This window comes from Haliotis asinina, chromosome 2 (assembly GCF_037392515.1).
Source record: "Haliotis asinina isolate JCU_RB_2024 chromosome 2, JCU_Hal_asi_v2, whole genome shotgun sequence".
NCBI classification, from domain to species: Eukaryota; Metazoa; Mollusca; class Gastropoda; order Lepetellida; family Haliotidae; genus Haliotis; species Haliotis asinina.
The window spans coordinates 16,728,692-16,751,991 of NC_090281.1; the positions used below are offsets into that span (position 1 = coordinate 16,728,692).

Genomic DNA, 23,300 nt, shown 5'->3' on the forward strand with positions numbered 1-23,300 from the left:
AATTTTTCTTATGTCGTAACTGAATGGTTTAACTCACATAGGAGGTTTGACTTAACTGTCAGTATCATCCTTCTTGCTGAGATGAAAGTAGTTGTAGAGGTAACTTACTAATATTGCCCTATGTACAGTCTTCTGTAGGAAATGGGTCTTTCTTTTTACCCAACATAGGTAATCTCATTGGATACGTAGGTTTGATGTGCTTGAGATGTCTGCTGAAAGCATAAATCCATTTTCACTCACTCACTCACTCACTCACTCACTCACTCACTCACTCACTCACTCACATACAATGTTCAAAATCAGATGAGACATACGGGATGTGAAACAAGTTAGGCAAGTAGGACATACTCTGACCTAAGTGAACTTTGGACATGAATTCTGTGTTTGCTCATCCAATTACGATGATGACAGCAGTCTTTGGCAAGTGAACATTAATTTAAATTATGTAGATTCTTGGCTTTGCATATTTTGGTTTCAGAAAGCAAAGGTTGAAGTTAATTGTTTCCCGGGTGTTGTTTTATTTTCACAGAGTGATGTTTTTACAGTATTAAACACTTACAGCAATACGCTCGATGAGTTTTGTAGTATTACCCTAGTGTGATTTGACTGTTTTGTTATGAAACAGAAGATCAACACTGGAAGCTCTATGCTCCATTTGTCAGAACATTAGTGTTATCAATCTGTCTATCTCAGTCAGTCACTCAAAGGCTGCAACTTCAGTTTAACGCTATCTCCATCTTGTCAAAGTCAAACCTGTTGATCCACAAAGAATTGATGGCCCAGGTAAAAATCTTATTTATTTTCTTTGCAGCAGAGCTTCTATAAAAATACACCAAGCCTATATGTCTTATCTGCTCCGTATGTTGGAAATACATTTCTCGCCAGATTTTGTATCTGAACAGGAGCTATATTTTACCTGTTTTCAGAAATAAGATGTAAACACCAGATGAAACAATAACAGCACAATTTGTTACAAATTGCTGATCATCATTCTTGGCTATAATGGAATCAGGTATTGTGGGATAATTATGATATATATACGTGGTGCACAGGTGTTGTGATTGCTAACTCTGGAAAACACACTTATCGGCCATGTGACCAGAAAACGGCAATGATGTAAATAAGTTGTGCCTGGCCTTAGTGTTGTATAGTAACTTAAAACTTTAACATTATGATGTAACCTTTTTAAAAAGGTTTAAGACAGTTTTTATGACTTTGTTGCTAGACATCATTCTCGACAGCTAGCTGTTAACAAGCACATATATATGACACTTTTGAAAACTTATCACTCTTTTTCGTTTCTTTTCCAAAATGTTTTGTTCCTTAGCAGATCATATTTCAAAAGCAGGCGACATTGTTAATGAGAAATTAAGCTTCATTAGAATGTTTCGTCTGGCTTTTTATACTTGCTGGATAAAGAATGGCATGTTTTCAAGTTGGTTGAAGAATGACATGTAGTGAAGTCGGTTGAAGAAGGCATGTAGTGAAGTCAGTTGAAGAAGGCATGTAGTGAAGTCAGTTGAAGAATGCCTTGTGTGTTATGGTTTTAAGAAAGAACTGTACCTTAGCTGGTTGAAGAATGACTTTTATCCCAGCTGTTTAAGAATGATGGATGTCAGTTAATACAAGTGATGATAAGCATGAGTAGTAAAGAAAAGCGTTTGTGAGCCATTTCTTCATAACACTGGCTTTCAGGTTCATAATCACCATCAGCTTCCTGCCATCTTCTGATGCCATCCTTGACTCTTGGATCTGACATTCCTTCATTGTCATGTGACTGTACTTTTGATAAATAACGGCTATAGCATCAGGAACAACCAGGAACTAAGCTAGTAACTAAATGTGTTTTAGTTATGGGTGAACTTTTATCGGACAATAGGACAAGCCATTAGCAATTTGAACCCTCTAGCTTTAGTATCTCCTCTGGGACTTCAGCTGTCATGGTGGTGTATTGAATAGTTTTAAAAAATAGTACTTCCTGGCACTTTTCCTGATGGCTTAAAGAGCAAAGTGAAGAGATTTTGGTCTGTTTGACATGTTTGTGTTCTCAGAATTCTTCCCCAGATACAAGTATTTAAACTTTTGAGATGTGTCTGTCATTTTAATGTTAAATTGCAAATCTACCTCTTGACAATGCATGGTATTTGTGTCAAGAGATTTGATAGAAGAAATGCATTTATTAGATTTTATTCCTCATCTTGGGCAGCCAAGGAGTTTAATAAGCAGAGCCAGGTTTAGTTAAAATTGAGAGTAATGCAAAAATATGGTAGAAAATATCTTGCAAGCGTAAACACTTGAGTTGGCTCTATGTGATAAGTCTGTTGGAAAGTATTGATTTCTACCTTACGGTTCCTCAATTAATGAAGGATAATTTCTTCAGCAGTGAATCTTCCTTGTCGCACGCTGTCTACAGAAGTGTCAAGGTACTTTGCATCAAATTACTTGTGTCAAAAATGTTAATTACTTCCAAACCCGATTCTACAATCCTCTCCGTACCATTTCGTGTTCAATATATAATTGTAGATGCCATGTCTCATTGCTGGTACCTCTCCTGCTTGAAATGCCAAGTTCCCATTAGGGCAGATGGAGTTGTTTAATTCGATGTCTAGTTTTTGTGATGTGCTGCCATTTGAGACCTTGTCAATTATTGGTCAGGAACACAGTCTGTTTGCCAGCTTCCGATGTTTTCTACAGCATTATCAGCAATATGGATTCCAGGATGGGAGGACTTAAGCATCTAAATAATAGATATATACTTGTGATATGAATGCAAACAATGGACCTTAGCCCTTATTCTCAAAATGTTCAGAGTTCTAAGAATTCTTAACTTTGATCAAGGCCAATGTGTTAAGAATGGGTTGAAGAGGTTTGAAGGCTACAAACATTACGAGAATAGCTAGCCTGGTTACCTGTTGGCTTCATTTTAATCTGTCATGCCCATCTTTGAACACTGAAGAGTAGGTCATACAAGATGATTGTAGATATTTTTTCAGTTACATTTTTCGGGCAATATATGTTTTCTCAAAGAGCAAAGTGAAAGATTGTCAGAAACTGTTTTGTGACATGAGAGTAAGAAATTGTGGCTAATTGTAAGTGCTGCACAAGCATTGTCAGAATTATGGTTGTACCCATAATGCATTTGGCATGAATCATTGGTCACTATGGAATTAGTTTTCCATGGTGATGAGGTGCTCATGCATAATTTATTTACTTGAACTAATCTGGTTTGATGAAATCTGACCAGTTGTCAGTTTTGTGAGAGGAATAATGAAGAAAATATGAAGAAATGATTAGCTTTCCACTCTGCCAGCAGACCTTCCAGTTCCAGTGCCACTCTGAACTCCATGCAAACCTTCAAGACTCATGTTAGGTGTTGCTTGATCATGTTAATGAAATTAGGTATTTCAGGATGTGAAGGAACTGATAAGATGTAAGACAAGTTACTGATGCCACAGCTCCACTTTTAAGTAATCAGGAACTGCCAGGGAACCAGGTAGAAATATTACTGATGTCTGAAAGAGACAGGTTTGACTGTCTGCTTTTGGACCAAGTGATAATTGCCAGCAGTGAAGGGTTTGTGGTTTGTGGTGGAAATTAGTTGTATCTGAGAGGAGACTGCCATCCCGTGTTGTTCAACCCTGTCAGCAGTTGGAGTTTGCCCAGTGAAAACAAACTACAGAATAGTCCGGAAATGAACTAGGAACCACTAACAGGCAGACAAAAATGGAGGCAGACGTCTATTAAAAAAGCAAATTACCCAAGTGAACAAAGTGACCATCATAGACTTCAGATTGACATATCCATCAGATTTGGCTGATGATGTTGGGCAATCATGGCATATTTGAGTAACCTTATGATCTTTTTAGTGAAAACATTAAATAAACCTCTTGAAACCATATCCTGATCATACCATGCAGATTCTTAGCTGTTCAAAAAAAGGGCGTGGATTTCTCCAACGTGCCTCCAGCTTCTTTATCATGTGTAACATGATGTTGTTGCCTGATCAAAGTCTGAGACTGTATAACAAAGTCCCAAAACAGACAATAGATAAGCTGACATTACTTCGGGTATGCATGGATTATTCTGTTGAATGCTCTCCTCAGGACAAGAGTAAAGCCATCTTGATAAGCAGGATGTTGGAAATATGCGCTGGATTGCTACTAAACTCTCCATGCTATTCTTGGAGGACATTACAGTTACTCTCAGAAATGTCAGAGGAGGAAAGTGAAGATTACAGCCTTTCATCAAGCACTACACGATTGCTCTTATAGCGAGTAAAACACTTTTTAGCTTCCCATCGAGAGTGGAAGATCTAAATGTATGTAATGTTACTCCAGAATTCATTTCCCTTGGGTATTGTAGTTTATCGCTGACTGTAAGCAGTTTGCAGTGTTAAAAGAAGAACTGGTTTCCTTGCTCCGTGAATGATATAGACATTAATCCACTGACTTGTGGGTACGTTATGTCATTCACCTTATCACATGTCACTGCTAAACATCTGTGGCTATGAATTAATCAGGTGGACATAAAAATGCAGATTTTCTTCAATGCTCCTTGCAAGTTGACCCAAGTCGTTCACAGGTTGCGTACGATTGTGGATTCAGCACTGATCAAACACTGTTAGGTAAAGACCAGCACATTTACTTCGTTCAAGCACCTGTGGGGTCAATTGGATTCTTTAACTTAGTTCAGTTGAGATTAACTTTCAAATAGGTTTGGAATAAATGTGATATTCTTGAAATACAAACTTTAAAGGATACAATATCAGACAACTATGGGATTAGGAAAAAACAAACAAGAGCACTCTTCTCTGTTTGTTACACCTGTACAAATGAACACATCTCTTGGACAGGTGAGAGAGGGGATTAGTATTCTTGTCTAGTGCATTGTTAATCTTTACTTTCTTTGATCTTGTTCCATCTCAATTTCGTCTCAACTGGCTCACAAAAACATTCACTGGATGTTCTGGTCCAGATGAATTTGCATGCTGTCATTATGAATACAGATTAAGCAGCAAGCAAATAACAAACAATCTCATCTCATAGCTTCATGTCCTTCTGCTTGTAAGTATAAGTCTTGTATATGTTTAGAACAAACAATCTTTGGCATTCCTGCAATCACAAGTACTCCATAATTATGGCTTGGTCTATGTAGCAAGTGTAAGCCTTGTACAGCTTCAGAGCAGACTTCCTTTGGCCTTCCTCTAATCAGAAATGTTCTATTACTGCCACAACCAATAAATAACAGTATCTATATGATCAGCTGTTCTGAGCTTCATTTAGATACTGATTTCTGTCATTGAGAGAGTTTTATCTCTTCCTCAGCTGATAGACTGAGCTCTTTCCCATGACAAGTGTATAGAGCATACCATGATTCTGATACACTCTCTGGTACACACAATGGATGGCTTCTTAACAGATTTAAAGCAATCAGAAGCGTTCTATCACTGTCACATCCAGTGTAGGTCCAGCCAACTAAACAGATACACATTTCGATCAGATGTGAAATAGTTCCCTCCAGCTTCAGCTTGTTTCTGAGATGCCAGTCTTTCTTGTGTAAATATATTCTTGAATTCTTTAAAACGTTTAGGGTGGAAATGATATTTATTGTTTACTCACATCATTGTTGATTAAAAATTAGTCTGTCACACACCCCCCCCCCCGAAGCAAATAGATCCAAGAAAGTCCATGCAAACGTTTTCATTCAATTTTATGTTGCTATGAACTTTTTTTTCTGTAAAATATGTTCATTTCAGAGACTAGATCATGTCTAATTCAAAATGTGAATGCTATGAAATATTCACGTCTGTTGTTTGTGGTAGCCAAGTCCAGGAGTATAAATGACAAAGTTAGTTGTGTTGTAAATTTTGTGAACAGATCACTCATTGTGAGTCACACCAGGTGTTCATGCAAATAGAAATCATGTCTTAATATACCAATAAAACCTGAAAATGACATAATTTGCAGAGATATGTGTACGTGTTACTTTGTCTCATGCCACTGATGGTTGGTGGGGTAGCCAGTGATTGAAGTGTTTGCTTGTCATGCTGAAGACCTTGGTTTGATTTTCCCACATGGGTTGAACATGTGAGGCCTGCTTCCATTGTACCCCACCATGGTGTTGCTGGAATATTGATAAAAGCGGCATAAAACCATACTCACTCACTCACTCACTCACTCACTCACTCACGTGATTAACTAAAAATATAATAAGTAATTAAATTGCAAATACATGCAATGACAAGTAAAGTTTTGGCATGGTGAAAGGATGATGGCATGATTATTCCTGCTTTGGATAGCTTGACATATTAGTAATCCTCTCAATATGGCTGACGTAGCAGTAATTGATAAAATCCTGACATGGAAGTCTTATTTGCATGACAAAGTATGAATTGGGTGATGTGAATTTGTATTTTCCTACAAAATTAGCTTACTTAGAGGACATTATGCAGTTTGCAATTAACACATGTCACCTCACGTCTGCTTCTTCCATTTCTGAAGGGCTCTGCTTAAACATGCTGGTTATCACACTTGACACAAACAAAGAAAGTATGTTGTCCTTTGTTCCAAACCATTTTTTCCAGAACTTTGTCTAGTCATCAAACAATTTGACCAGGCATTCTCCTACAAATTTCATTCATGGAAAACTGTTGAAGTGTAAATTATCAGATTTTAATGAGACAGGTATGAAGGTTGCATTTCCTTGGGTTCAGGTCGGACACGTAAACTTCATTCTTCCTGCGATAAAAGGATGGTATTCGATCGCCGTGCTCGTTTTCATTTCCGACTTGACAGCCTATGCACAACCTAAGCAGGATGTAGCAACTACAATGCCACAAAATTCAACGAATTTAATCCATTTTGCCTGGGCCATACTGGATGCGATTAAATCCATTACGATGTATTGATCTCTGAGCCCAGGGACTCGGCAAACATGGTCGTGCAATGATCACGGGGTGACATGCAAATGCGCGATTTTATTCACTGGAGGAATTCACAGAAACATCATCCCGGTTTTATCTTTTGTCAAAATTCACAGAAGCACTGAGCATGGCAAATCAGATAAGACTCCATTAATTAGAACAATGACATGCCTTGGTGTTTGTTGCACTGAGAAGTGAAATTTGTCAACCTAAATCTGTCTTATAAAGTATGCTATGAATTTCATTATCACCATTCAGTGTTTAGTGCTGAAGCATGCCTTCATCAGCATTACACATATTACTGGGTGGGTATATGGCAACAACAGACTGCCAGAAATAAACTGTAGTTGTTGCACCTGACACAACAACATGAGATGATGTTTTCAGGAGTCTATACCCCCAATTCATTCATTCCTATGTAACACTGAGTTGTATGGATCTTTGGAATGTTATGTAAACATATCAGTCATGATTTGAGCAGCCTTACATGCAGCCATATCCTAACTGCTGTGATTGTTCCTCCTAACATCAGTGCAAGAAAAAGATTCTGTTTTGTTCTATTCCCATCACTGGCTGTTACTAAATCATCTCCTTTATATCATGACATTCTGCGTCAACAACATACCCAGAAGTTGGATACTTCTATCTCGGAAGGATATATATAGCAGTGCTATAAGAAAATCAGAAAGTTCAGACGTATAATACTCTTTCATTTATTGGAGTCGGATGTAAAAGATGCTGAAATTGTAAGGAAGCTGCATGACATTCTCCTTATATCAATAACTGTTTCCATTGCAGTGTCATTACAGACGTCTGCTGTAAACCAGTAGCACAAGGGAGGTAACTCCATCTTGTTAAATAACTCAACTGCAGTTTTAGAACAGATGCAAAAACTATTTAATTCTTAACTAATTAACCTTGATGCAATTCGGTGAAAAAATGAATTTACTGCTGGGATAATGATAAAGTAATTTTGATGTATGTGAGAAAGGATTGTGTTTTTGAGCGGATCTCATTTTGCAAGTAATGCGCAATCGGGAAAATGTTGTTGATCGATACAGAATGATATTTCCCTGCAGCATCTCAGGTTTTTCATCATGGATCATAGATAAGATGCTTTCTGATGAGATGCTGAGCAAATGACAAGTTTTGCTCCATGATGGCGATGTGTAATACCTCGTGTATGAAAGGATCAAGCTGCCTTTTTAACAGCAGGAGATCAATAATAAGGTCACTGCCACCTATCTCCTGTCGTAGCAGAAAGGGTTGTACCACCATCTTTTTCTTTAAGTCGACAGCACGACAGTTCAGAAACGATCTCACTGTCAAGGCATGTCATCTTGTATGTTTGTAGCAAGTCTTAAGGAAAGAAGAAGAATCGACTTGGCAGAGAATATCTTGAAAACTATTCATGCATTAAAATATCTGATGAAATGTGAAGAGAAGTCTCTCCTCATGAGCTCAATGTAGAAATAGTGCGATTTGCAGTATTTGACATTCTTCTAATTGGAAATATGTAAGTCCTATGTAGTATCCCTTGACTGATGAGAATACAATACCAGTGAATGGGTTTGATTCAAAGTATTTGGTCCTATGTCAATCTTTCAAAGAAAACACAATCACCTATTCTGGAAGCTTGCAAGAAATCATGGGATAACTTAGTAACTTTTTGCCTTTCCCTTAACTAGTTCACATTTGCTGTTGAATATCACGCTCAGCAATATCGAATGTATGGGCAGTTTGTAAACAAGTAAGTCAGGACCAGTCAAACCAGTGATTGACATCATGAGCACCATTCCATGCAAGCATGTATAACTTAATCGAACTCTAAGATCTTAAAAACTTGATATATCTGAATTCTGTTATTAGCAGCACATTGATTTTGTGGAGTGAAATGTTTGAAATTCAGAATCTATCAGATTTTATAACATTAACATAGAAGAGAGTATGCTTTAACAGATTGAGAAAGAAATGCTTATTGTCATTTCAATGCAGGGAACACATGAAGGCTCTGAGAGAATAGAGATTTAGACTTCCTATTATGATTTGTGTGGATCTTAGTTGGCGCCAGTGAGTCTGTTTCTCAAATCTGACATTACGTTCCCAATTCAAACATGGTATTTTATAGTTACCAAGGGAGAGCTTGTCACACGAAATATTGTGGCTGTGGTTCAAAGTTTCCCTGTAGACCCCAAATGTTTTTCTTTATCACCATTAAGGTTTGATGGCTGTCATCTTTCTAATGTGTTGGGATTTATGTTTCTTTGGTTTGCACAAAGTCTTTTGTCTTGAATTGAATTCTCTTTGAATTTTTCCACATTCAGGTATTAGCATGAGACCTCAATGTAAAACTATAGAATTTAAATTCACAGGCATGTTAGGAAAAATAGAATGGATTTTCAAATCAGTTATACAATATGTTTTGTATTTGGGCTTTTAAGTTACAACAAATATGGATTGAAAAGTTTGCTCACAGGACGTGCAGTATATACATTAAAAAGTACTTGATAAGTGTAATATCCCAGAAGTCTCTTCAGAGCAAATGTAATTCTTTTGAACACATTTACTCTACTACCACAACATTACTTCTGATGTAATGGAGGCAGTTTTCACAATTTACACAATCATAACAATTTTTTTTATTATTTAGACTGGCATGTTCATGAATTATTCATGAAAGTTTCAGACAATATTGATTCTCATATATCCATTTTTGGCAAAGTGTGTTTTTTGTTGATGGTTGTCTAGCATTTTCGGTTTTGCTTATTTTTAGTATTTCTACTTCACGATATTCAAAGTATGTGTTTTAATTTTCAGAGGAATGTCTCAATGCTTTGGGTATGCAGTCTGGTGCCATCCCTGATGACGCCATCACAGCCTCTTCATCATATGACAAGGCTCAAGTTGGGCCTGAGAATGCCAGGTAGGTGTCATGTTCTAACACTTTGGTTAAAAAATTTGCATGGCCGACTATCTTTGATCAATCAGCTGAATGTACTTGAGGAAGGAGGAACACCCATGATTACTGCCCTAATATACTGAAGGAAAACAATGAGGGATGACATTAAAGGACAAGTGTTCCTTTATTTTTTTCATCACAAGTTTTGTATCACATAGTTTTTGAAGACACCAGGCAAAAACATAAGGGAACACTTCTGCTTTTATGTGATGTCTTATTTTCTTTCCCTAAGTATAGATATGTGTGTCAAGAGTCCTATAATGAAGCTGGGATACACACTGTACACTGAGACACTAGGTGTCTCCATAGGCACATGGGCTACAATGCAGAGCACTAACTCGTAGACATTACATAGTTGCATAGCACCATAGAGGCTAGACTTTCTCCTTTACAACACCTGGTGTCTTAACTATCAGCCCATCATGTACTCCATAATGAAGCCAATACACACCCTCCATTGCACTGTGAAGCACAAACTCTTCGTAGAAATTACTTTCCTCTTCTAACACCTGGTGTCTTAACTATCAGCCCATCATGTACTCCATAATGAAGCCAATACACACCCTCCATTGCACTGTGAAGCACAAACTCTTCGTAGAAATTACTTTCCTCTTCTAACACCTGGTGTCTTAACTATCAGCCCATCAAGTGCTCCATAATATAGCCAATACACACCCTCCATTGCACTGCAAAGCACAAACTCTTCATAGACATTTCTTTCCCCTTCTAACACCTGGTGTCTTAACTGTCAGTCCATCGAGTGCTCTTCAATGAAGACAAGACAAACCCTTCATATAGGAGGGACACCAGAAATGGGTTTTACACTTTGTACCTACATGGGGAATTGAATCCAAATCTTCAGCAGGATATGCAGGTTATTTGAATATTTGGCTACCCCCACTGTCCCATTTGCACAAATAGAACTGTCTGGCCCTGATTGTTCATCCTTATACAAGGAGAGAAACAAAGCAACTCATGCCCAAATGTGTTAAAGATCTTTGGCTCAGTGAGCAAATGTTTTGTATCCACTAGGCTACGCCAGTGCCCTGACACACCAAAGACCTGGGTTCGATTCACGCATGGGTACTATGTGAGAAGCCAGTTTCTGGTGTCATCCACCACAATATTATTGTGATATTACTGCAACATTGCTAAAAGTTGTCTGAAACTATGCTCTTTCTGTTGTCATAAGTACAAATAAGTAAATATTTCACAACGGGTATGACAGATAGCAGATCCTGGCGTTATCCCTTCTTCAGAGTAGTAGACCTCAAAATAGGTGATTAAAGTAATTTTATCCAAAAAGTCGGCAAAATTCAAAGCATGTCTGCTTGGACTCCTGGATGGCTTTCCGAGTAAACCACAGGATTGCAGTCTTTACAAGACAAAGGTGAAGCAGATGAAGAAAGTTCTGAAAATTTCCCGTTGAGATTGTTTTTTGTCACTTTTGTAAATCTGCAATCAAGAAGGATAGAAAAAGAGCCAGACTCAGAAAAAAATTGAAACAAAGTTTTAGTGTATTGTGATCCTGCATTGTGGCAATGGAGAGAATAGTTCTTTTGTGAAATAAGACAAGAAAGCAAAGAATTTCTCTCGGCTTCTACACCTTTGAAGTGTAATATCTTCTGCTTTTGATCAGCACTGTAAATCCTGGCAATAGGATGTCTCTGTTTATCTCTGGGCTGATGTGTCGTGCTTGTTTGATATTGGCAGGATTTACGTGTTTTATTTCTAGATGAAAATACATTGTTAATTCAGGATGATGGAATATGCCTCGCTAAGCTATCCATCTCACCAAATCAGCTCCACTGATTCAATTTTCACTTGTAATTCATTCAAGACTGGTGCAGTAGCTATTCACACTATCAGTTTACAAGAGATCTGTAGAAATGATTGCAGGTTCAGTTAGGATGCAAAGTCTGGGTGCTCTCTGATGCTGTGAGATGCTTTCAAATTGTTGGTTGTTTATCATAAGTCTATGGGACAGATACAAAATTCTGTGCTTAAAATGAAGTGATGTGTGGTAGACTTGTGAAGGAAAGATCAAAGCTCATTCTGTATCATATTTACTGACATGTTATGGCCCCAGAACATCCTCGATGGTTATGTTTGCGACATTTTAATGACATCATTTCTCGGAACAAGGAGGATCCACTGCCAAAATATGCAGACATCATAAAATTTAAGCATGCTCTCATGATATATTTACATACAACTCAACATTCCACAGGAATATACAGAATGTTGAGGTGGAGAATAATAGTCTTGCTGTTTGGAGATGTTGTCATGCAAGTAGTATTAAGTATTGCAACCAAGGTATTTGTAGCTGTATTGTAAGTAGCAACAATATTCAAACACAAGTTTCCAAAAGATGTTTGAGAACTGTATGAAAACACTGGTTAACCCTTTCATTACTGTGATAGTAAAGGTACAGCAAAACAAGCTTGTATTGTTCTTACATGCTTCAGGTGTGTTTGTCATCAGCAGGTTGATCTAATGCCAACTAAGTCTGTGACAGCTCGCCAACAATTTACTTAACTTCAATGACAGTTGTTCTTTGGTAAACTGCCTCCCAGTTCATGGTCCCTGAAACTTTACATTCTTTCCCATTCATGAAGGTAACGTTATAGTTCTGCACTGCTTGTGATACTGTGGATGTTTTGACTGTGGAAAATGTAGCAATGCCTACTACACCTGACAGTGAAGCTGTTCACAGCACAAAATCCCTGTGAAGTTTGCAAAGAATAATGTTTATTTCGACATTTGGTACATTGTCCAATAGATACATCTACCTTCATTAGGAACCTGGTTTGCAGTATCACATACTAAGTAACACGCACGCACATCACATGCACACGCATACACACATACGTCTTATCTTAAAACGCATAATGTCAATTGGTATTATACAATTCAGAGGTTATTAGGCATTTGCTAGAGTAATGCTTAGTCTCTGCATATATATAATTTGGATAATAAAACACTAACCCATATTTACTAGAAAGGAGCCCTTGGAGACCAGAGATGAGGAAATCTAGACTTGCTTGATTTAGGGCAATAGCGTTGCAGAAGGGGCTTGGCACTAGGGAAAATAATGTCTATCTCAGTGTTAACTGTCACATTTCCAAGTTGGCAATAACCATGTGGTATTTTATGATAACATCACATGCTTCCACGGTAACTGGCTAGCACCATGTTGAGAAAAAAACACATCAACTAAACTGAAGTTGCTCTGATGCCTTTTATTATTAATTAAAATTATATCCATTTCATTTTAATGGCACACTTTTCAAATCTGAGCTGCAAAAACATGATTATGTGTAATGGTAGGTCTGTAAGATTAGCAGGTTTGAATCTTGATTTTCAGCCAATGAAATTGCAGCATTTATACTGTGCATTTTACTGTCTGTAAGGACTACAATTTGGATATATGCTGTCATTGTGGCCGGCCACCTGATCTTCTTACTCCATTTATATTGTTTTCAACACTTTATTTGCCTTTACACTCAGCTAAGCCTGTTTTGGTGAGGGTGGTACCGTATCCTAGTGGTTAAAGGCTCACTCATCACAATGGCGCCCCAGGTTTGATTCTCCACATGGGTACAATGTGTGAATCTCATTTCTGGTGTCAACTGCCCTGCCATTGCTCACTCACTGTTTGAGACTTTTTATCCAGTGTAATTGCTTATGACGCCCTCAGCACACGATTCAGTACCATTTTCTAAGGCTGCTTGGATAACAGCCAGTATCACCATTGCAGGAATCTCACAACGTTGGTTACATAATAACCTTGCACTGATGCCTGTTGGCCATTATACTTCCACTGACCAGTAATCTACCTTACACATTCAATCAGGGGCACCTCATTCTGGCATTCCTTACACCAGCAGATAATCCAAGCATAATCTGCTGTGTCATGAATCAGAAGTTTTGTCAAGGGCCAGAAGAGAAATTCCTTGTGTTAATTAAGTACTCTCTAAGTTTGTTTATTTTGAAACAATCACCAATGGTGAAAAGGCTTGAGAATTAGGCAGCCATCCTTTGTCAGAATGTCCGAAGACTGGAAATGTATGTTTAATTGGCATGTGTATTTGCCAGTGGAATTTTCTGATTTGTTTCATCAAGCGAGTTGTTTGTTTTTTCTCTTGAAATGTTATTCATGAGATGCCTTTTCAGAAAGAACCTGTAAAGACCCTAAAGCCATAAACTGTGTTTGATAAAGTGCTATGTATTTTCCTAAGAATTATCAAAATTAATTCAATCAGTGATTAATTTTTTACATTTTCTCCCATCAAGCTTTCCTTCCATTTTCACCACCCTGATACCATGTTATTGCCTCTCTGCAGCTGATCAGATTTTCATTATGACAACTATTTTTTCAACATCATTATGCTGATTTCACTTATCATCCAGGAAATGTGATGCATTGTAAGCCTCCGCCCTGAAATAATACCTGTATGTTGGAATCTCTAAATAATATATTGACATTAATATCGTCTCTGCCAGACATAGTAGATATGTCAAATGTGTCAGGAGTAGAGAAGGTTGAGAGGGAGTATTATTTCAGATGATGTTGAGATTACAGTGAGAGCCATGCACATGCTGGTGTAGGTGGTGTCATCCATACACACCATGTTACTTAGTTTTGCCTACAGAACTACATCATGATAGGGATACAAAACCATAAAGCCGGTTTACGACATATAGGATGAAATGGTAACATGGCTGTTAGCCTTTCAGTGCCACACAGGCAGCATGGGTTGTATGATCCTGAGGGAGTTGAGAGTGAATGTCAAGTGCAAGCTGATCAGTTGACTGGGGTAATAATTATCTGTGTATTTTGAGCATGACAGCATGGAAAACAACTTTCTTGTAAGTGTATCACCACCACCATCATCCTCATCATCATTGTTGTTGTCATCACTGTCTTCATCATCATCACCTTCATCATCATTTATATCATCATCATCAACATTTCCTACATCATCAAAATCATCATCCAATTCATCATCATTATCATTGTCTTCATCATTTTGAACATCAACAGTTCTTGATTTTACATCAAGATATCTGTTCCCTTATTTCATTTCAAAGTCCTCTATTGCGAAATTTCCCCAAACATATTGAATTTGTCAGTGTCGGAATATAAAGCCCTGGCTGAGTTCCTTACTGTTCAATAATGGAATGAACCATCTAGTGATCTCTGGTAAATGTCAGGCTTGGCTTGGCCCCAGGGAGACATTACAGAGTGTAAGCAATGGTTAGCAATGAAATTACCTAGACAACAATGTATGACCTCAACTGATGGCACAGTAGATAGTCTACAGAATTACATTACCCTGGGCTTGATGGCAAAGTGTACAGTCCTGTATATTGCATTAGTTCACCCAAGTCATCATGACTGATATTAGACCTGATGTTGTTAAGGTGTTTCACTGAACTCTGCGTTATAGCTTGACGATTTAATAAAGCTCGTGTTACCACGATTTTTCAATGGCAGTTTGTGTTAATCAATGCTTTTTGGTCCAAGGTATGAGATAGTGGTGTTTTTAACTCCACACTAATTACAGAGTGCCTTTGATGATCTGAACGTCTGAAAATGAATTTTGTGAAAAAATATTATTTATGAGGGCACCCATCTTTCAAAAAGTTTAATATCCATGAAGAGAACTTTTTATTCTGATCAAGACATACATTAAGCTGGATAGGTCATTGTTCAAAGAATAATCAATAGTCGGTAAACAAACTCCATTTATGGTCATGAAGTACCATTAGCGCCAATGGTGTAGTTAGCAACATTCTCCAACACTGACATAGGTTGGATTACTTGATGGACTGTTAAACTGTTTCAAGATTAGCAGATACTGCATGACTGTGTCATACTGAATAATCTATGTACTTGTCGTGATGTTAAGTGTATGACTAATTTCACTGGAGGATCATTTTGGTTTCAAACATATCCTAAGGCTTGTAACTTTCAGAATTTCAAATTCCCCAAGTCTCGTTTATAATCGTTTGAAATAAGGGCATCTGAGTAGCCTAGTGATTGATGCTTTTACTCGTCAACAGAAGACTTGGGTTTGATTCCCTACATGGGTTCAGAGTGTGAATCCCATTTCAGAGTGTGAATCCCATTTCTGGTGACCCCTGACATGATATTTGAACATTGCTAAATGCCACATTAAACACTCACTCATGCATGTACACAAGTACGCACACATGCACGTACACACATGATCACATACTCATGCACTTACTCGCTGATGACATCTTGACATTATGGATACTGATGGTAGAGGAAGGAAGTTAGATATCAGCTCTATAGATGAGAATCAAACATTCCAGGGCAGAACACTCAGCAGTATCTCTGTACAGTAATATGTACAGAACATTTGCACACAAACATCTCTGTGCATCTGTACAGCTGCCTCTGCCCAGTGGTTCCCTGTGTATGTGAGGTCCGAGCTTATCATCTCTACAGCATCACATGCCCAAGTGTGCTCTTATCCACAGGTATGCATGTTTACTTAATCCAGAGGTCAAGTGTCACTAATGTACCTGAGCATGTTGTCAGGTGATCAGGTGGAGGTGTAAATGATCCCACATCTCACTAAGATTATCCTGTGTGTAATGTTGCGAGCTTCAAGTAGCCCAAGGTGGTGCTGATACACTTGCTTTGATCCAGACTTGGCTTTCCCTGTGCTTGATCTGACACCAAGATACAAGCCCCGGAACAATGTGCATTGTATAACATCAGCAATGCCATGCGTTGTATATAGATACCCATTCTGCACATGTGGTGTATAAATGTGATAACATCCTGACTGGATGACATGGCGACATTGTAGTTTACTGCCCTGCAGATCCTAATGGCACCTATATCAGATAGGGCATGTCAGTGTTGCGAAGGTTTCAAGAATGCTGCAACACTCCTCTCAGCTGTTATGTAAACCAGCAGTGATATTATTCCAGGAGTTTGGGATGAGGGAGTGATGTCAGTGATCATGCAGTAGAGAATGTCAATGTCGGTACATACATCTTCTTATATTCCTGGGGAAGTTGACTGGGTATAAAGGCTTTGAAATGGTTTTATTTCAAGGATGTGTATATCACAGGGTGCAACTCTTTAGGAGGATCCCACAATATCACACACCTAATGTAATATATTCAGTACTTGAATATCGAGACATTTATTCGGGGAAACGTGCTGCAGTGTAAACAAAGGCGATATTTTTCAGTTATCAAAATATCCAGTGCAGGCTACCGTTTCCGCAGCGCTTGCAAACATATTGGTGTGAATATTTGTTGCCTTCCTCCATAGGTATGCTGCTCAAAAATGTTAAGGATCACCCTTTTCATGAGTATCAGTTTTAGCTGCCAGTATTCCAGGGGCAAATCTAGAAATGAGCTTCACATATTATAATTATTTGCAGCAGGACAAGCAAGTGCCCCAAATCTCCAAAGTGAGACGAATATAACAAATGGCTATACTACACTATCCATATCAGAGTTTTAATAGTTTTAGAGGTAATTAATGTGTTCTTGTTCTTACAATTATTTGTATAATTGTGTGAGTGAGAAGGAATGAGTTTAGTTTTATATTCCTTCAGTATCATGGCAGGGCTTCACACATTGTACCCATTGTTCTCATTGTACCATTGTTCTCATACTACAAATACTGCAAATTTTCTTCAAAATTTGATTTCATTCTTTGCTGAAGTCACCATCCAACCAGGAATTCCTTCCTGCATGAAACCCTGGCAATGCAGATGTCAACAACCCTGGTAATTTCAGCCGCACTGCAACTGAAGGATGCAGAAGCACACAGCTTGTGACCCATAGTATTGTTATGCATATTGGAGTTGTGATGAGGTTATAATGGCCACTCAGAAGGGCTCCAGGAACCAGGTGCTGTGACCAGTGGGCTAATAAGCTTCTTTGAAATTGGCTGCTGAACCCAGTAATATGTCACAAACTGCTTACAAAAACTGTTTTTGATAGTTAGTAGACACCATGAAATCTGCTGCCAAAATCATGAAAATCATTGAAATGATTTTGTAGTGTCTTCCCTATGTGTATATCAAATAGCCCTGTTTAAAACATATAATAATACATCAAACCACTACCCAGATATTGTTCTCATCTGAAGACAAAAGCAGGCTAGCGTGTTTCCCCCGTCTCTACAGATTAATTTGATAATAAATCAATCTGAAGTCTAGAATGATATGACAAGTCTAGATTACCTCTAGCTGCAGGAATTAGGAACTATTCTAGATTAAATAGTATTTTGTAGATAGGTTATTTTAAACAATATAAGCCGATATTTCTTTGACTAATATCAGCCTATGACTCAAGGTTCTATATGGGAGGCCATTGACATGGTTGACAATGATTTATTCTGTGACTCACATAATCCAGGAATCCTGTTAGTATGTTCCATGTAATTATCAAAGCATTATTAAGTACACCTTGGTCTAGCTCCATTGGATGAAGCTCAGAGCTCCTATTCAATCATCATCTAGCCTATGTAGGCCATGGTCAGTGTAGGGAGTTGCCATTAATCTGCAAAACAGAATCCATTCTTCATCCCTGGTAAAATGTGTGTGGCTAATGCCCACAAGGTTACGCTCGCTTTGTTTCTAATTCCATTAGTCTGTGTCTGCAAATTATGGGTATTGGTTACATTGAACTGATCCCTGAAGATTATTCTGTTACCAAACACATGACTGAACACAGACTATGTCACCAGGAGCACAGATAGGCCATTGTCCCATTTGCAGATGTATTTGCAATCAGGGTAATGGCCCAACCTGCTGGGCCAAGCTGCCAACTTGGAGCAGTACCAAATGTCAGATTGTAGTCTTGCTTTGAAGAACCTGGGCACTACCAGCTGCCATTTTGCCATTATGGTTGGGGCATGCTGGGATACTTTTTTGTATGTCACTCAAATAATTCTCGTCAAATATGACCCTTGTGTCTTTGGTGAGAAGCTTTGCATCAAGTTCAGAAGCCACAATGAGGTTCAGAAGTCTAGAAAAACAGACATTATAATATGTCATGTTTTCCCACTGCTTTGCGAGATTTAATGTCCACATTTAGTTCAGTTGTGCTTTGATGAAAGCTTTTACAGCTCAGCAGAAAGCTGTTTGATACATACAGTTGACTTGAGGCTGTCAGGATCATCTTTGCAAAGAAATAGAGTCAATGACAGAAACTTGGCTTGCACATGTCTTTGATATGTTTTCTTTGAATTGTTTGTGCTTTAATGTGTTCCGATTGTAAGATTATACAGTAAAATACCCTCATCATGGATGTGCCTACATTCTTCTTATGCCACGATTGTTGTTGAAATGGGGTGATCACAAAATGTTTCTAATATTCCATTCGACTGTCTTGTGATTGGTTATTCATGATATGCCACAACAAGTGTATGGACGCTTCCTATCAATCATTCTAGTAGAAAATGAAGGGGAATATGTTGGAACCACATCATTTGTTTGAGAAGTACTGTGATGAGTGCTGGTTGTTCCACTTGCCTCATGAAACCATAGTAGACTTTGACTTTTAAAATCAGCTTCAGCTGGCTTCCAAAAGCTAAAAGATTTGCATCATGTTTGTTATTTAGGGTAATATTTAAAATGGAAGAAGCTCTTCAAGGTTGTGTAATGGCTTTTGCTAAGAGCTCATGTCGAAAGCAGAGTAGTGTAAAAAATCTTTGATGTTGTGAATCCCTCCAATTTCTCCATTCCTACATTGAGTGATGTGTCCACGAAGACACTCAAATCAGAGAATGTGAAATTGAAGACCGCAAGGCACGATAGCCGGTTTGTTGGAACGGTAATTTACTCAAGAAATTCTACAGCAGCAGACGTCACAGCAGTTTCTGGTTGGCCTATCTCCTCTGCTCTGCAGTTTGTCACATATCACTGTTTTATATCCTTGGATAATAGTCCAACAAGGAACAACTTGTTTCTATTAGCATATTTACTAGTGCAGGAGAATAAATATCCTGTTGGATGAAATTCTCCATATTCATTCATGGCTTCTACCTTTGGATAAAATTCCAACACTTCCGTTATCTATCCCCAGCCAGAGGAGGTGGCATGATAAACTATGTATTTATAATGAATTCCTCACGCTTTTCACCATATTTTCTGCCATGATATATTCTGCTTCTTGTTTTTACAATGAAATCCTAACTGGCCAAAGATGCCCCTGAGTAGGTCAGGTAGTTCACTTGGCGTCTGCTTGTAGGTTCATCTGCTCCCTGCGATACCACAGCCATCTTGAATTACCCTTTTCCTTCCTTGCATGTGAAGTTGTTTAATTTGCAAATTTGCTGCAATCCCTTGAAAAATAAACTTAAATGTTGGCGGACACGACACCTTACAGCAATTTTCCACTAAACATAAACAAACAGCTTAGGTCTTGACTGAAGGGCCTGATCTAAGTGTGATAGTAATTTAAGATGTTTGGCAGAAAGGCTATGTTCACACCTATAGTTTGAGATCAAGAAATATTTAATTAGCAGTTTTTTGCTTTCAAGTGTATTATGAAAGCTTAAACAGAAAGTAAGGGAGATTTCTACAAACCAGTTGCCATGTGAGAAATCAAAGCCTTACTTTGATGAATAAAAGCGGCAAAACCTGATGCACAGCCACAGAAATCTCTGATGAAAGCAAAGTCATTTGTAAGATTCCTAACACATAACCTGCTGTACTACACAAACTCCTGAGAAGGTTTTAGACAAGTTAATTTGTCAGTCAGAAAAAGAGGACACTATTGACAAGTTTCTGACAAGTCAGATGGATTATCAAACAATAGTTCAAACATCAAAAGTCCTAGCAGCTGAAAGAATGGCCATTGTGAGCATAGAAATATGTTTGTTTTTCGTACAGATGAATGTATGGATTTCCTCATAAAGGTGAAGAAGGAAATTCAGTGCATATCTGTGAACTGTTCTTGTGAAATGATTATGGCTCCTTCAGAATGAATATGACTTTTGGAGCCAACCTGGACAATTGATCTTAGGCCATGTTCTTGTTTTTGGAACCATATGGGAAGTAATTATGCTTTGACCTCTCTCCAGTTTTGAATCAGTAAAAGATGTAACGGCATTACACTGTTTCATGTCTTCTGAATTTGCATTTATTTCTTCATTGTTGAGTTTCATATTAGTTTTCATCAGCGTCCAAATTAAGAAATGATTTGTTTCCAGAATATGTTGGTATCATGTCGCCATCTGATGTTTGAGAAGACGTTTGGTTAAATAGCAATGTTATTGTTTATGTCAGTTTCCACTATGATGATTGAGAGTTTCATTTAACATACATTGAAATTGTGAATTAGACCATATTGTCTTTTCTCTGCTTTCCTAATAAGTGACGTATAACAACAAAAGTAAATACTTATTCAGTAATCTTTTACAGATGTCACTGAGGTCATATAATGCAGATCTATGTAATAGGTTATAGAGCTCGCTCACTTGCTCGCTCACTCACTCACCCACTCACGAACATTGTGTAAGGCCCAATTTCAGGTATCATCTGCCTTCATGTTGCTAGTGTTTTGCTAAAAGCAGCGTAAAACCATATTCACTCACTCACTCACTCACTCAAATGGGAACAATGTCTGAAGCCCTTTTCAGGCACTCTCTGCTGTGATGCTGCTAAAGTATTACTAAAAGCAGCATAAAACCACACTCACTCACTCTTTTCAAGATAGGACTATCTGCCACCAGGTGGCATTTGGAAGATCTGTGTTCATAGAGGAAACCAAGTGGGCATTCTGTGGAGTCAAACCTTCATCCTTTGTGATACATATATGCTTTATTTTTCAAGAGGTTCCATTTGACAACTCATTTTTTTTCAACATCCTTCTTTGTGGTAGGCCAGCGGGAAAGATTATAGGAGTTTACGCGGAAGGCGTCTGTTTTCAAGTGGTATGTGTTTCAGTGCTCTGCACATCTGCATCAGGGTGGATTTTCTAAGTTTGGAATCTTGGAGGAGGCAACATCTTGTCAGGTGGGAAGCTTACATCCCATGACATCCTAGACACCAGACTTAATGCCATGGTTCTGTAGCAGGCTAGGCTCACATCCAGAGTCTTGTGAAGCTTTACTCAAACTTGTTTTCAAACAGTGTTTGGCAGACCTTTTGACATCCAGCAAATTGTTTAAGCATGATGCAAAACGTGAATCACCATCTCTGGCAAGTTGTTGGGAAATCCCTTTCTCACTTGAGATCTTGCATCTTAGAGTTGTTAGGAAATCACTTTCTTTCTTCACATGCTGATTGATGACTTAAGAGTTTGTACAATTAATGATGTTTTAATACAGCAGTGCTTGTACTGTTTCCGAGTCCTTAGTACCAGAGAGTTTATGACTCGTCTGTGTTTTGTCTGACATAGATGTCAACACTCTGGTATTTCCTGCAAACTTCATCACTCCAGAAACACTGATTTGAATGTTTTCAAATCATGGTTTGATGTGATACAAAAAGAAAAGAATCCAAACATTTATGAGTGAACTATACAAACTGAAAATGGAAATTGGAATGCAATAGCACAAAAAGTGAACTTTGATGGATATTTAAAGTAATAATTATGTAACGTGTTTTCTGCATGTCAAAGATAGTTGACCTTGGCAGTGACAATGATGACTTGGAGGTCACCTTGATGTTAACCCAAATATTACCAGTTCTGCAGATGCCCACTTGATCAAATCTATTCCAGGACTATTTATAAATATGCCATTCATCAGCTTTAACTTCATAATTCAGAGAGTCTCAAGAAAGGTCAAAGTTGACAAGGAAACCAAACAGTGAAGGCGATTTTGAAGAAGACCTATACAATGTTCATGGCAATGATATTGAGATGCTTGATGTCAGTGAAATCCTCCTATTTAGAACCATTAATTAGTTTAGTTTATACCAAAGGTCATGTGGGTTATTTTGTGTGTACAACAAGATTGATATTGAGGCTGAGATTAGCTTAGTTTATACAATGCATCTGAACCTGCTGTTGCCCTCATGGTACACGTTCTGAAGGTAATTGTTACCATGCGATCTGTAGCTACCATCCTGAGATGACAGGTGAAGTGAAGCTGCATTGTATATTAGCATATTCTGACTTCAATTTCGATTAGTGCGACCTGGCAGAGCTGTCAGTATTAAAGTCTGTTTCTGTTTTCACATGTAAGGTTTGTTTGTTTACATGGAGATTTCCATTACCTGCTGTGTCTATAATGAGACAGGTATGTTCAGTTGGTTGAATAGAATCAGCAGAGACACAGAAAACAGTTCAAGCAAATGGAAGAGGGAAGGATATTTGTGGGTGGAAATAGCATGTCATACTTTTAAGCTAATGAGTTTATCGCATATGGTGAAATATGAAAAGAAAATGACAGGCATTTATCATCCA

At 38.0% G+C, this 23,300-nt stretch overlaps 1 protein-coding gene across 2 annotated transcripts in view; it reads left to right on the top strand.

The window, feature by feature from the left end:
• Window positions 1–23,300, top strand: part of LOC137273318 (discoidin domain-containing receptor 2-like) — a 149,978-nt gene that overhangs the window by 63,578 nt on the left and 63,100 nt on the right. For both annotated transcript variants that reach the window (XM_067805898.1, XM_067805899.1), the window contains exon 2: window positions 9,740–9,845. In XM_067805898.1, the coding sequence (XP_067661999.1) occupies window positions 9,740–9,845 (106 nt within the window). The remainder of the gene's footprint in view (window positions 1–9,739; window positions 9,846–23,300) is intronic.